Raw genomic sequence first — 14,276 nt, 5'->3', positions numbered from 1 at the left:
TTCTTGTACTTTTTATCTTTGATCATATTGGCATGATTGCCCGCCTGTTTCTTGTCAGCTCAGATGATGTCTCCGTCACAACCGCTTGCATTGAGGATATCTCAGACTTCCAAATCCAACCTCCAGCCAACATTTCCCTTTCTCAACCCAACCACGGATTCAGCAACAACAACCGAATCATGGGGGCAGTGGACCTTGACTTCCCAAGTTGTCTCTAGCTTGTCCGCGGGGCTCCGGCATCCGAAAGACCGGCCGACCGAGAGCTGACGTCTGGTGCGACATGGACGCATGTAACCTCCGTCCAATACCCCGGTGGAACGTGGGGAAAATGGGAAGACAATGACTTGAAGATGCCAACACAAGGACAACATCGGCGATGACAGGCTTCCAAAACGAACATTGGCGGCTGACTGAATGATAAGCTCGTCATCTCAATGAGGCTGACAGGCATCAGTTTAGTCTCGTACATACGGCGCGCCGAAGTCAATGTCCGATGATGGAAAGTCACCGAATGTCACAATGTACATACCAAAGCCCAGCGCCGCATCAAAGCACCGATGCCCTGGCATTAAAGTCTGGGCCGTCAGCGTGCACACACCACCCCCAAAGTGGCGTCGGGTGGGTCACACTGTAACGGCATGTATGAAAATTACGATGAGATCTCCGGTACGTACCCCCAAGATTTGTTGGGTTACCAAAACCTTTTACGGAAACCCCCCGACAAGGCCGAATCTCCGCGCACGAGAAGGAGGGTTGAACACGGCATTGATCAAGCCTTGCCCTGAAAACAACCAAAACATCATCCACTGAGGGGTTGAGACGGCCAAGGATGTCGGCTGGCGGGGTTCAGCGCCTTTTCAGGGGATTGGCAGGGCACAGCAGCAAACGAAAATGTTAGTGCTGGCGCCGGGCCCCGCAGATCCCCAACATGTTGTCCGCGCCCGCGGGAACGGCACCCTTACTTGGCCCTAACAAGTCTGCTTTTGCTGCCTTAAAATCAACCCTTTGGCCCGAGCGCATAATTGCTTCTTTTGTTGACGGCAAAGAGGTCAATTGTTCCTTGATATCGAAATGGTTTTGACTCGCCAAATTGAGGAACTGTGTATAACCCCCACAGCCATGCGCAGCTCCTCCGCAAAAGGGGGCGGCGTTTGATCGATTCGCGGCTTTCTTTCTGATCCGTGCCTTCTGATCGGTGATCCGTGCGCAATACCAAAAATGCCTTGCGCCAGGGGCTCCCCAGACGCGATATCCTCGTCAACTGTGCAGAATCACCAACAGTTTCGTAATCTGGGGATGTTGTCAAAGCCCGCGGAATCCGAGGAAGAGACGAACGGTGTTTTGACATTGATACACGAGAACAATATCAATGTTGCACATCTCGGCTATGGTTCGGTACTCGCCAAATTCCCTCAACAGCCTAGCTCCAGGCCACACATCCGAAGAAGATAACATATCTGTGCGACAACCACATCGGCGGCTTTTTGAGACTCGTGCACCTAGCAAAAGAGCCCAACACACTGTGGATGGAAGACCCCATGTCGGGCCGCCCCGTCATCCCTTGCATGTTGTATCTTTCGCTCCCATCATTCTGTCTCTACAGGACACCGAGGGTCTCTCATTACGACCTGTTGTGTCCTCGGTGAGCATGGAGCTAGTCATCCGTCTTGGTTACAGGCAATTCTACACAAACCGCCATCATCCACCAAGAACCGTAAGTATAAATCTCGAAAAGTAAATGTTCCAGATCTTCCCACGCAGAGGCCAAGAAGGCCCGTCCCGACTTCGATGTCGTCCATCCCCCGGTCCCCCGGATTTTAGGTTCGTGGTGACCCACTTTGCGCCTCTCGGTTTGACATCAAAATCGTACGATTTTCTCTTCTGGCCCAGCCCTACCAACTACCGCTCTACCGCCTTCCCGGGACTATCACATGCTGTTGTTTGTGCGACACGCGGCATGATGAGCGACAGAATCACGGTGAGAGTGTGGTTAGTTAGTTCAGCCCTATGAAACGTAAAGGTCGGATGATGTGCGGTCGTCGCGGACAATGAATGACATCGATTGAAGGTGGCAAGTTACAAAGCCATGGTGCTAGACGCGAGTATTGTCGTGGCATGTGAAAGAGAAAGCGGCGGTTCCTTTTTTCATTCGCTACCGGCGCTCACTCACTCACAGGGAGGTCCATATAAACTCTCCGAGTCTATTTCTTCTAGTTTTCTAGGTACTGTAGAATCATCATTGTCGCTCCTCTTTGGTTATTAATGGCGCTGTGTACATCATTACTCACACGACGCATGCATGGGAGTGCTCGCTACTTGATTATGACACGAGTACAGTTACAGTGACGATCTTGAATAGGTATGGTCTCCTTCCATCCAAGTACACTACTTTTAGGGATCGTAGACCCATGTTACCATCACATCATTCTTCGTTATCCGTGATTTTCTGATGACCGCAAGGTGTCAACGACGAGGTTTATCCCACCACCACTCAATCACACACACACACTGTTCGCCATACACAATCCCGTCTTATGCAATACATAAGCAGCAAATTATGTCCGTATAAGCACATACGACCATACCCACTGGAAAACTCGGGATCCCGTCCGCTCTCCCATAGATAAGCCAGTGAGGGCCAGACTAGTAGTTGGGTCGGTGACGACCAGCGAATCCCTGGTGTTGTATGTTTTTTGCTGTTTCTGTCGCAAATCTTTTTGTCGACGGCTCATCGCTTGCACTCGGAAGTATTTTCACTTCTTTCTGCTTTTGTTGCAAATTGCAAAAGGGAACAATCGGTTTGTGGTACCAGAGTATGTAGTCGGATTGATGTCGAATAGTTTGTTTGTTATACGGTGATTGTTCAGACCTACAATACAACTCTTCTTATTTTGAACCATGGTGAAGGCACAAGACGCTACAGTCGCGATATCGCTCTACTATAACTAGGTACGCTTTCATCATTCGATGGTTTCAGGACGGATAAATAACCCATGTATACCATATCAACTATTTGCATATATACCACAATCCCTAAAATGCGTTGTTCTCCCCGTGTGTCTCAAAAGTGTCCCCTATCTTTCACGTTCACCTGCCTTCGTACCTTTAAGAGCTTGGGCCCTCGGTATCTCCATGTCCAGGATGTCAACTGCCCAAGACCCGAGAAGATGTAGCTCTACTTCCCTAGATGCTGTTCCTTAAATAACTGGGCTGCTCCCTCCTGCCTCCATTTGTTTCGGAGGACGACAACGCCAAAAGATCCGTAATCGAACCCCCTCTCCAGGAAGGACGCTCGAATCCACCCTCACTTACGGTTGAACCTCCTTCAAGTCCTCGAAGCCCTCTCTTGCAAGTATGGGGCTCTTTTTCGCCATTTTTAGCCTCCCCGGCTCCGAAGAATGGCCTGGATCAACATCGGACGCAGATCCGCCCAACAGAAGTCGCTTCGACGTCGTTGAAACGTCAAGGGGCGATCAAAGTCAGGAAAACGCCCAATGGCAAGCTTCCCATACCAAGGAAGGACCATCAAACGTTCGACCGCGAGAAGCGGTCATCGTCACCCAGTCACAAACAGCAATCGACTTTCCGGGCCCAGACCAATCCGCCCAGATTGGCTCAGCCCCAACCCGTCCGACCGCAGAATATCTCCTTCAAGGAGCGACTGGCATTCTTCTAGGGTCAATTGGCTCAGTGAGGTTCCTCATCGAACGGCACGTCTGGTACCCCAAGCTCACCGGCGTTGTCTTTCCGAGCCGCCAAAACCCATCAAGCCAGGAAGACCATCGGTCCATCAGAGGCTTCAACAGCTTCTTTCCACACAGCCCGAGCGCACCAAACCGGCCCCAAAAGTCGCGATATCCCGTCAGATACCTCATCAATCCCGTCGTCGTTCTATACCGCTCGAACACATCAGAGCGATCACAGCAGCGCAAACCCCGAGGAAAGTGCTTCGACCGTCGTCTCGTCTTCATTGAGCACGAAGGCGCAGTACGCGCGGAGTGCCTACTCGGAAAGGTGGGAGGAATTTCTCGCGCACAGTTCGTTGGATTTGCCGTCAAAATACACTGGCCCGGGAATCAGTTATCGTTTCTGCGGATGCTCGAGCTGTGTCTGGGCAATGACGAGCGAGTGGAAAAGGGGCAATTAAGCGGATCTCGAGGCCATGTCTATCTCGCAAAGGGTTGGTTGTTAGCCTTGAATGATAAGGAAAAGGAAATTGGGGAGGAGGAAGGGAGGCAGGGGGAGCGGGAGGTAGTTCTGGCCGGGCGTTAACTGAGGGGTCGAGAAAAGTTGGTGGATTGGTGCCTGGAAAGACCGGATGAACGCCGGGGCACGTCACTACGTCAGGGACGATGGGCCGTAGTTTAGGCAGTTGCAAGCAAGCTGATTAACGCTTCGAGACCTTGTTGTTATTGTGGCCGTAAATTAATTTGACGTGCCAGTGATTTTGGTCTTCGTGAAGGATTCCTTCGTAAAGACTTGTTACTGAAAAGCAATGCCAATGGCAAATTGGACACGCATTGATTGAGGAGGGAGTGCGAACGAGCCAGGGGGGCAGATGGGCGGGAAGACGTTCAAGGACGGGATGCATTACTGCATTATCGTATCTCCACCGTATTGGGCAGCTCTACAGATAGCGCGTCATCTCATTCTGTGGGCGCCAAAAGCCAGTCCCTCCAAGTGGAATTAGCATGCCAACCTTCGTCTCTCCGTTGTGTTTGCATTCGCTATTTGCGATCACAAACACCATAGCGCGCAATCCTGCTTTCCTCGTTCAATCTTATCAGGCTCAACCGTACCGAAGAGCTCTCTGGTATTCTTACTATTCCTCCTCGTCCCATTTATGACGTTAAGACTGCATACTTCTCCCATGTCGGCCACCACTCCTCTTGATTTGATCTCTCCGTGATCATCTTCCTTCACCATCATCTTCTATATGTAATCTACCAAAAGAAAACGACGAAGAAAAAGAAGGCCAAAAAGAAGAAGGAAGAACCGAAAGAGATCAGCCCCAAGCAAGAGGAAACTAAGGAAACTGAGAGGGCAAAGGTCCAGCCGTCGAGGCGGTTGATGACCGCGCAGAATGTGCCTCTGCCTCCGCCCCGACACAGGCGCCCAAGCCTCGTCGACGGTGATAGCCGAGCTGGGACTGCCGTCACAAAGACAGACAATTTGCCGGTTCAGAGACCGAGACTGAAGCCCTCCCAATCCTCGCCCGATCCACCCAACCATGGCAAGAAGCTGGTAGTGGGCCGCTCTCTGTCGACCTCAATTTCGCCGAAGCCCAGCATTGATGCTACTCGGCGTAGCAATCTTCCAAAAAGACGAAAGAGTGTCTTATGGGCGGCGTCCCCCGTGCTAAATTCCATCCGCTGGATTGAGTCCAGATAAGATTTGAGGAAAGCTGAGGAGCAAGCCCAGAGCAAATACAGGCGTCCCTTCGTATCCGAAGACGACAGCTCGGAGAGGGATGTGGCCCAGACCACTACTCAGGGCAAGAGAGAAGGACCATCTCAACCAGTCCCGGAAACCTCGAAGCCCCAAGCTCCTCAACGTCCTTGGAGTCCTCCTGCGGAAACATCAAAGTTTCCACCCGGGGTCTCGGCCTCGTTGGCCCCTGAGGCTGGCCTAGCTCAACATTGAATGCAGAACCGTCCAGCCGCAGTTCCTGTGACGTCCTTAAAGCGTCAAGGGGCAATCAAGGTGAAGAACGGAACAGATGACAAGATTGTTCTTCCCAAGCGGGACCCCGGCTCCTATATAGAGGAAAAGATATCAACGCCGTATCACACGCTGAAATCCCGAACCCTTGCAGCTGCAGTACCGCTCGAGCAGCATGGCGCAATCCGGGAAGAGAATACTCCCCATCCGAAGGGATGACGACGAAAGACCGAGACAGGACATCTCAAACCCACCTTCCAACGTAAACAGCGGTCCTCACCAGGAAAAACAATCATCGGGGCCTAGCCGCAACCTCCAACCGACCTATCAGCCCCGGGCCAGTCAGCCCAGAGTAGACGAGCCCAGGCCCATCCAATCACAGAATTTCTCGTTCAAGGAGAGAGTGCAACTGTTCGAGCGGCAATCGGGCCCGCCAACCTGTTCGACAAAGCCCGCGTCCGATTTCTCCACCATTGTCGAGCCAAGTACCTCACCCACGCTGTCTTTCCAAACGGCAGCAGAGTCGAACCTCTCCATTCCGAGCACAAGGACTGAGTACTCCCGCAGCGGCGACTCCGAATTGTGGGAGCAATTTCTGGAGACGGGCACTCCGGATTTTATCCTGGCTTCTGCTGCGCCGGGTAGTGGCCACCAATATTGCGCGTGTTCAAATTGCGTTTGGGCCAAGACGAGCCGTGTTGCTGGACGTGGAATGTAGAGACAGGTCGCCGCGGGGATTGAAGTGTCCTTGTCGTCGAGTGCCGGTAGTATTACGGCGCGCAATGGAGGGAAGAGGTGTAACGAGATGGTCGAGCGGGATTGTACGGTTCTTCTGCGAATGGCTCGTTAGCTTGGCTTCATGGAAATTTGAAGCAAGGGAAAGCAGCCCGTCCTGGAATCTCGGGGACGGAACCCCAGTAGAGTCTCGGTAGACGACGTCTGCCGAGGACAGGCCGGACTTTTTCGGCCGTGAAACTTGACGCCAAAAGCGGCATTGCCAAAGAAATGTAACCTCTACTGATTCCCACCTTATCTTTGAGATCGGAACGATCTCTCAACGTGGGTGCCCAGCAATGGGTCAAAAAGAATATCAATCTATGCCAGAGCTGGTGCATCCATATCAACGGGGAAAATGATAATGAATGCCTATCTGACACGCCGAAGCGCATCAGCTGGCAACCTTCAGTTGGGGAAAAAGGAAAGAAAGGAGGAGAAGAAACGGAGGAGCGACGAGACGTAAGTTGGAAGTTGGACTGTGCTCACCTGCAGCAATGAGTGCTGAACCCCAAATTTACCTCGGCTTGGGACCGACATGAATGAACCGACATTGAAGGCGCGGCAAGCAGGCAGATGATGGTAGATACCTTAGGTAGGTGCGTACCAAAGATAACAAAAGATAGCAAAACGAAGAACAGCCAGCGCATTCCTAAATACTTGGCAACACTCGAAAAGTCGTTGGAGAGGGAACTACGGAAGTTATCCATATATCTTGTCATTTCACGTCCGAAATGTATAATGCCGACGGTGTCGGGCGGCATAGGTCTAGCGACGTGACGGCTCAGACGGGAACAGTTGTGACTACGTAGGTGTTACTCCATTAACAGAGTGCTACCACAATATGCAGCGCTTGAGATAAGGTTGCATCTCAATCCGGATTGGTAATTCGGTTCGGTTGGCAGGAACAAGCATTTCGCAGATGTTGTGGTTTTCCTTCATTTTTGCAACACCCTCTTGTTTTCAATCCCTTTCTCCAACCGATCAAGAGCATGATTGAATTTCCCAAACAATTGTCTAGTTTGCTACAGAAAGTTGCTTGTTGGGCAGATAGGATGTGTTGTCAATCATGCCCGAGCAATCCGGCACGGATGAAGATGCTTTGTTGGGACAAATGCTTTGTTACCTCTGTCAGCCGCAGAGGCTTATTTTGACGTCGTTGCATTGTCCGCTGATGAAAATTCCAGACAAATAAGTACAAAAACTGAATACTACAAGCCTTGCAGAAGATATCCATAGGTCCTATAAACCACATTTGCCTCTCAATGTGGCATCTTCGTCGAGTGTCTCGATTGTCTTCATTTGACTGCATGTTTTTTTTTGGTAGCACCGTCCTCCCTTGGTGTCATCTTCTGACCCATCAGATACTTTTTGGACCACTACCATTTATTTTCAGCTACGATTGGAAGAGCCGTATATAGCTATTTTATGTCGTGACTTTCTGGTTCCCAAGCTGATGCCATCGACGGCGTCATGTTTATGTTCCTCACCCGCCCGTTAATCCTCAGTTTATGTGCCTGTTTCATCAACGGGACTATCCATGAGACAATGGCATTGTTCTCGGAGAACCTTGATCATATCCCTTCCATTATGTTCGGACGGTATCCGAGTATGAACATCCCACCTCCTTCTTACTGATCATGGACAGTAATGCTGTTCACCGGTGTTCAAGCCTTCAGGCAAACAACAACACCAGTCGCCACGGCGACGACCGTGTAAATATCAGCGACCATGGAACCTTGGGAATTCAGTATATCCCATGAACTCTGGAAGAGTGTACCCTCTTGCATCATCACAACATACAGACCTAACCTCATCCCAAGCGGCAGTCATCTCCAGTCACAGAACCACATTGTAACAACAATCTCCCAAACCACCATTGCCGACTTTCTTCCATCACCACTTGCACGCTAGCCTTGAAAGCAAAACCAACAAAATGCGCGATCACAAGGGCAAAGCGCACTCCCTCCGAGGGGCCATAGTCGGGCTTTTCAAGCGGTCCCCTATCAGAAAGAAGCAAGAGAACAAAAGCATTGCAACTACCCAAGCCGTTCGCCCGTACTCGCCCGATCGTCTAGACTCCGAAGAGGATATCCCGCAGGCTGATTGCCATGATCAACTACCCTACCCCGAAGACGACGACCCGCAGGCTGACGCTCCGAGAGGGAGGCCCAACTCTTGGACGCCTTCCCGAGGACGGGCACAGACACCACATCCGCGTGCGTCTGAGTCGCGGAACAGAAACAAGAAGGCAGTCCGATGGGCAGATCCGTTAGAGCAGCCGACCCCAGAGAAGGAAGAGCCGGCGACCCTGGAGAGAGAGCAAACCGCGGAAAGAAAAAGGGATCTTGAAATGGAGGAACAAAAACAAGCCACAGATGAGAAAGAGGAAGAGATGACCGCAAAGGAACATCGGCCTTGCGAGCTGCGCCAATCCATACGCTCAAGCATTCCCCGACCAAAGGCCAAGATTGCGCAGACGGACGACTCGAAGCCGCACCATTCCCGATCGCCTTCCAAGGCTGCCATTGCCTCGAAAGCTTCGGGAATTCCAACCCGACAGGCTCCCCAACGTCCGCCGAGCCCATTGGTACCCCAAGATGCTCCAGCGCCGTTGCGCATTCCCCGGGCCAAGGACTCCCTCCGCCTCCCCAAAACCAAAACCATACCCTCATCAGTTAGTGCTCATATATCTCGAACGTGAAACTTAGAACAAGGCTAACCTCGACCAGGTACCCAATGACAAGGATCAAGCCAAAGACAAACCCTTCACGGCCAATTCCTCGCGAAAAAGAGAGCCCTCAAAGCTGAAGTCCGAGAACAATCCTCAGCCAAACCTCGGCAACTCATCACAACCGTCACGTAGCTTTTCATTCCAAAGCCAGCCGGAGGTCATCACAACGGGCTCCCGTGGCTCTCGTCAGCACCGTCAGTCCAGCATCACCGAGGAAAAGCCCTTGCCACCCCCGACCACGTCATTCTTGAAGGGCAAACCGAGACGCTTTACGTCCTCCTTCCCCCCCAAGTCCACGCCAGCTTCGTCTGACGGCAATTCGGCTTCCGCCAAGGCATTGATTCCCTCTTCCGTCACAACCACCTCTATTCCCCTCAGGAAAGAGCCTGGTCCTTCTGGGTCCAGATTGGCTTCCACCAGGTCGTCTATTCCATCTTCCGTCTCGTCCCCTACTTTCCAAAGCGCCAAAGGATTTTGGAACAAAATCGACAGCGGTAGCAGCGGCAATGCCAATTGTGGTACTCGCATTCCAGTGTCTGACTCCAAGCTTGATGTGACCTCCTCCAACGGCACTACTGCTTCCAGGGCGTCCCAAGTCCCAAAAGCATCATTCAATACCGCCAAAAGCTTCTGGACTGAGATGAGTGACAATAGTAGTTGTGTAGCTGTTGTTGGTACAAACTCGCGTTCATCCGATCGCGACCTGGGTGCGTGCAAGACATCGAAGGTGTCTGAGCTGTCCAGTTATACCGTGAATGTCCATAGCCGTCTGAGCAGAGATGGAAACAAAGATGCGAAGACTTGCAATGCTTCATCTCACATCTCCCTGCCTTCTTCCCACCACACCCCAAGGAGACAGCAAGCCCAGAAAGACATCAGCGACCTCTTGTCCAGCAGTCCTTTCATCTCCACCCCGGCCTCCAACCCTTCTTCCTCCCATCTCGGCCGTTCATCCCAACTCACCTCCGGCTCCGGCTCCTCGTCCTACAAGACGGCAGAGTCCCACCTGAGCAACAGCAAGGCGAACAGCAGCACTTGCACAGCCAGCTCCGCGTTCATAAGCACTGGCTCCTCCCTACAAAACAACTACACCCCGTCCATCCAGTCCCAACTCTGGGATGACCTCATGAAGTTCTGCACTTCAGAGACTTCCACGGCCCAGGGCGAGCAGTATTGTGGCTGTGATGGCTGTGTGTGGACGGCAGGAAGCGAAGTTGATCGGTGCAGCGCCGTGGCCTGTGTCGACAGTGGGAAGTGCAAGAAGAAGTAGATGATCAAAGGAGACTGAGAGGAAGAACCGAGCGCGGCAACAATGGAGCGCCCCAATTGTGTTCTAAGATGGAAGTTGCGATCTTGATGCAGGACGGGATGGAGAAGATGGGAAGGGATGGAAGAAACGGACGATGATCCGGTTGGCGAGATGACATGAATGGATTGAACGATGAAAGGGAAGGAATGGATCGAAGCCGTATGATTATTGCAGGAAGCAATAAGATACCGGCACTGCATGCCTGCCTTGCCGGATGGAAGGGGACAACAGCGGGGAAAGTTGGGGCAGGAACGGGAAAAGTCACGGTCACTTTTTATGCAGGACCTCGTCTGCGCACGCATGAAGGCACTTATGGCGCAGAAAGGAAGTTCAGCCACCTGCATATAACGAAGTTCGAGATGAAATCCTCCGTGTTCGATACTTGTTTCTTATGATTTGATCTGATAAGGTGTGATGATGCCGTTCCCATCTGCATTTCGTGCTCAGTGGGGGCGGGCCAAGCGCTCAATGGATGTCCGTGCGTTACTTTGCTAACAGATTGTCACCAAGCACTGCGTCAATTCCGATAAGCCTGCATCTCATTCCATTGGGAAATCATTTTTGAACCAACTGCGAGTTTGGTTGACGAAACGGCAAGTTACCGCTTGCCAAGCACAAAGCATGAACTTGATCATGGAGTAACAAAGGCACAGCCTCAATTAATACTGTTCTATCTTCCGCCTTATGAGCCATAACCATAAGGGAAGGTGCCCCTGTCAAAGTTGAGGACGACAGAAAAGTCAGTTCTACGTCCGCATCATCGTCACCTATGTGGCCGTACCAGCCGGCCTTATCCCAAACCAAAAATCCTCCCGATCCCAATCCAGTGTAAGCCAGCCCATGAAAGTTCCAACTTTGCTTCCCGACAGTTATCCGTAGTAGGTCCAAAACACCCTATGACGCCTTGAAAAACTCCACGAATCTTGACCCAGTAGGATACCTCTAGACAGTCCTGTCAAAAATGACGTTTCGTCCGGTCCCCGTCCAGTCTTCCAGTGGTAAGAAACGCAAAGACTGTTCCGATGAGCCTATGGGCTTTAGTTCGCACCGAAAACCCCCGCTGCTTGGAGCTTGTCGATTATGCTTTGTTCATCGGGAGCTTCAACAGAAAAAGATCTAGTCAGCAACTGATTCATGTTCCAGTGACACGTCCCCTCGGCCTAAACCGTGAACTCCGGGTGGATGGCAGTGCCACGGTGAAGGGGGGGGGGGGGGGATGGAGGAATGTTTCTTCTTCTGGAAAACTTACTACGTGTCATATTCCCCGCCACATCGCCCACCGTAAACTCCCCGGACCAAACCTGCGCCATATTGGTCGCATTGATCTTGTCCTCTTGGATCGAAACGCCAATCTTGTAGGTGCCAGCCTTGGGAAACGTGGCGTTGTGGAAGAGGAAGAAGGCGAATGCCCCCTCCCCAGGAAGGGCCACCCCGGTGACGGCAATTCCCTGGCCCGTTTGTGTTGGGTATACGCTCATGTCCGCCAAAGGTTCATTGGACTGATCTCCGAGACAGAGGAAGGCGTGAAGGTTGGTGGGGGTTAACGTGGAAGGCAATGGGCCATATTTGACGACGGCGAGGATGTTGATGTTCTGCTTGGTCAGGATGAACGGTGGGGGTTGGACGACAAAGGAACTTCCGCCGGAGGTTGAGGTGGACATCTTGGAACGATGGTGGGTTGTTGCAATGTAATGCTGATGAGTTGATGTTGAGTCAGTGAATGTTTTGATGATCACTTGCGTGAAGCTTATGAGGTGAGATAATTCTGCTGGTGTTGGTGATGATATCGTGAAGTCTCTGGGCCCATCTCCTGATTTATACTTTAACAACCGTGAGAGACACCGGCGAAGACGACGATCTCATCACGCCAACAACACGTTGGTCCATGTTGATCACAAAGGAAGACGGTGGGAAATTAACGTTGGTAGTAGGTGAGTGTAATACCTTGCTTGATACTGACGACGACATCCTTTCAACTCAATCGTTTGGTCCGGGTTGGATCCGATGATACAGTCCTCTTTGTCTGATGATGATGATAATGGGCGTCTAAGGCTGGGGCCTGATAGAGGTAGGGCTGAGCCGTCAGATGATCCTAGTTCGTGACTGGGTGTTGGAAGTTCAAGTTCGTTAAGGGATATCTCAGGTCGACAAAGAATTATTAATCCGATGTTCGTGATACCAAGAGGAGAGCTGTCCAGGGAGAGGTCATCGGTTCGGGGGGGCTTGACCAGAATACTTATGAGCTCTTGTTCTTTCATCCTTGTTCATCCACTTGAGATGATTTAAGCTGATGTTTTCTTCACCGTATCTCGAGCCGGAGATCGTTCCGTGGGTCATGGTAGTAGGCTTATGGGATCTCATGCACTGATCTGGTATGGCCTGCCTTCCAGTACCACATTTGGATGACTGTGATATCCGAAATGGATGGGGCTAAGTTACCCTAACCAACGTATTTTGTGATCCGGATCTAGGTATGTCTCTCGGGTGAAAGGTTCGGGTCTCTGTACGCCGGAAATACGCAGTCGTTCAGCAGGGCCAGGGCGTCGGCTTTCATCGAAATGAGCGATCCAACAATATCATTGGGCTTTGTGAGCTCCCTGATAGCGACTTGTCTCGTTAGTTCCCCTCGGCGTCATCTTCATCCGGGCCCGGGTCGTTAGCCTCAGGGTGCTCGCCTCGTGATGGAGTTCAAAGGTTGGCGATGATGTCAAAGACCGATCCGCGTCCCCATGGAAAATGTTGGTCCTGATCGTCAGCAGGGGCTCTTTCTGGGGAGTCTCGGACAAAGATCCGGTTGTGTGTTAGCAAGTCCCACCCGTTCGCTGCCAGATGGGAAGGAACGTGACAGATCGTTTGTGGCGCTCGGTTATGATGCAGGGACCAATGAGGTCCGAGATGAGCACTCTCAAGTTGGATGCCCTCACAAAAGCCACGCCTCTCATGATAGGCAGAAGGCCATCATGAACTTGGATGTCTTTGATCTTCGAGACGTTTTCGTGGAAAACTTCTGCCAACAGCATCAAACGGGTATGCTAAGACCTGATGCTATCGCCAACACCCAACTGTTTGGCGCTGGGGTACAAGGATGAGTCGGCTTGAGATGCGCATCACATTTGTTTCCAGGTAGTTGGCGTTCTGCGATCAGAGGGGGCATTCTGAGCCACGTGGATCAAAAGAGGAACGCTGTGTTTCTGCCCAGTCGGAAAAGGTCGAAAAGAGCCGCGTCACATGCAGTGCTGCAGTGATGATGTCGGCGCCGGATCTGCTTGAGATCCAGTCTGCCGGTAATCACAACCCTTGCGTTTCGTGTCCAGGGTTAGCGAGCACTAATAACAAAGCGGATATGATCTGCCTTTCTTCTCGGCGGCTGTCGCCCTCCTGTATGTCGTCAGCGAGGAAGTATTTGCATTAGAAGATTTATTCATCCGTCAAGTCAACTCTGGTGAGTGTCATACTGTGGTTACTTGTACTGACCTATCACGAAATGTCGTTCCGCCAGCTGACAGGAATGCGTTCAGAAATCTGATTCGATGAGCAGGGCAATCGCGATGCACAACCTCTCAGCGCCGCAAGCCAATCATATACCTCTACGTTAGCACCACAACACCGGAATTGCAAGCAAGATATCCGATCTTGCTTCCCGACTTTCAGGTTTGGGGGCAAAATCGATCCAGATCCACGGCGATACCACCTCAGATCGCAAAATGTGACGGAAGCCTAAAGGGCCATCTAGAGCTCCCACTCCAAGATTGGGGGTTATAAGAAGAATCCTGCTCCGACCAATCGGTTGACTTCCGA

General features: G+C 51.6%; 3 protein-coding genes across 3 annotated transcripts; 2 read left to right on the top strand and 1 right to left on the bottom strand.

The window, feature by feature from the left end:
- Positions 1 to 8,371: 8,371 nt before the first annotated feature.
- Positions 8,372 to 10,439, top strand: B0H65DRAFT_436847 (uncharacterized protein; the record flags this gene model as incomplete). Its single annotated transcript, XM_062825266.1, has 3 exons — positions 8,372 to 9,112; positions 9,168 to 9,876; positions 10,042 to 10,439. 3 exons carry the CDS (start codon positions 8,372 to 8,374, stop codon positions 10,437 to 10,439), a joined length of 1,848 nt encoding a protein of 615 aa, XP_062676713.1.
- A 673-nt stretch (positions 10,440 to 11,112) lies between these two features.
- On the bottom strand, positions 11,113 to 12,254 carry B0H65DRAFT_76242 (uncharacterized protein). The gene is made up of 2 exons (XM_062831376.1): positions 11,728 to 12,254; positions 11,113 to 11,577 (listed from the first exon to the last, which is right to left on the bottom strand). The coding sequence occupies exons 1-2, from the start codon at positions 12,137 to 12,139 to the stop codon at positions 11,516 to 11,518; spliced, it is 474 nt and encodes a 157-aa protein (XP_062676712.1). The 5' UTR covers positions 12,140 to 12,254; the 3' UTR covers positions 11,113 to 11,515.
- Positions 12,255 to 12,972: 718 nt separating this feature from the next.
- B0H65DRAFT_76256 (uncharacterized protein) lies at positions 12,973 to 13,781 on the top strand. Its single transcript, XM_062831377.1, has one exon. It carries the CDS (start codon positions 13,208 to 13,210, stop codon positions 13,565 to 13,567), a length of 360 nt encoding a protein of 119 aa, XP_062676711.1. The 5' UTR covers positions 12,973 to 13,207; the 3' UTR covers positions 13,568 to 13,781.
- The last annotated feature ends 495 nt before the right edge of the window (positions 13,782 to 14,276 follow it).

Source organism: Neurospora tetraspora (assembly GCF_033439725.1).
Source record: "Neurospora tetraspora strain CBS 560.94 chromosome Unknown B0H65scaffold_10, whole genome shotgun sequence".
In the NCBI taxonomy this organism is placed as follows: Eukaryota; Fungi; Ascomycota; class Sordariomycetes; order Sordariales; family Sordariaceae; genus Neurospora; species Neurospora tetraspora.
Note: the sequence above shows the minus strand (reverse complement) of the source record. Positions and strands in the feature narration are given on the sequence as shown.

What these genes read in the sequence shown, in the direction of transcription:
- B0H65DRAFT_76256 (XM_062831377.1), top strand. Translation starts at nt 13,208, where the DNA reads ATGGAAAATGTTGGTCCTGATCGTCAGCAGGGGCTCTTTCTGGGGAGT.
- B0H65DRAFT_76242 (XM_062831376.1), bottom strand. Translation starts at nt 12,139, where the DNA reads ATGTCCACCTCAACCTCCGGCGGAAGTTCCTTTGTCGTCCAACCCCCA. An exon ending in GGCGGGGAATATGACACGTA is followed by an intron (nt 11,578 to 11,727) that starts GTAAGTTTTCCA and finishes TTTCTGTTGAAG; the next exon opens with CTCCCGATGAACAAAGCATA.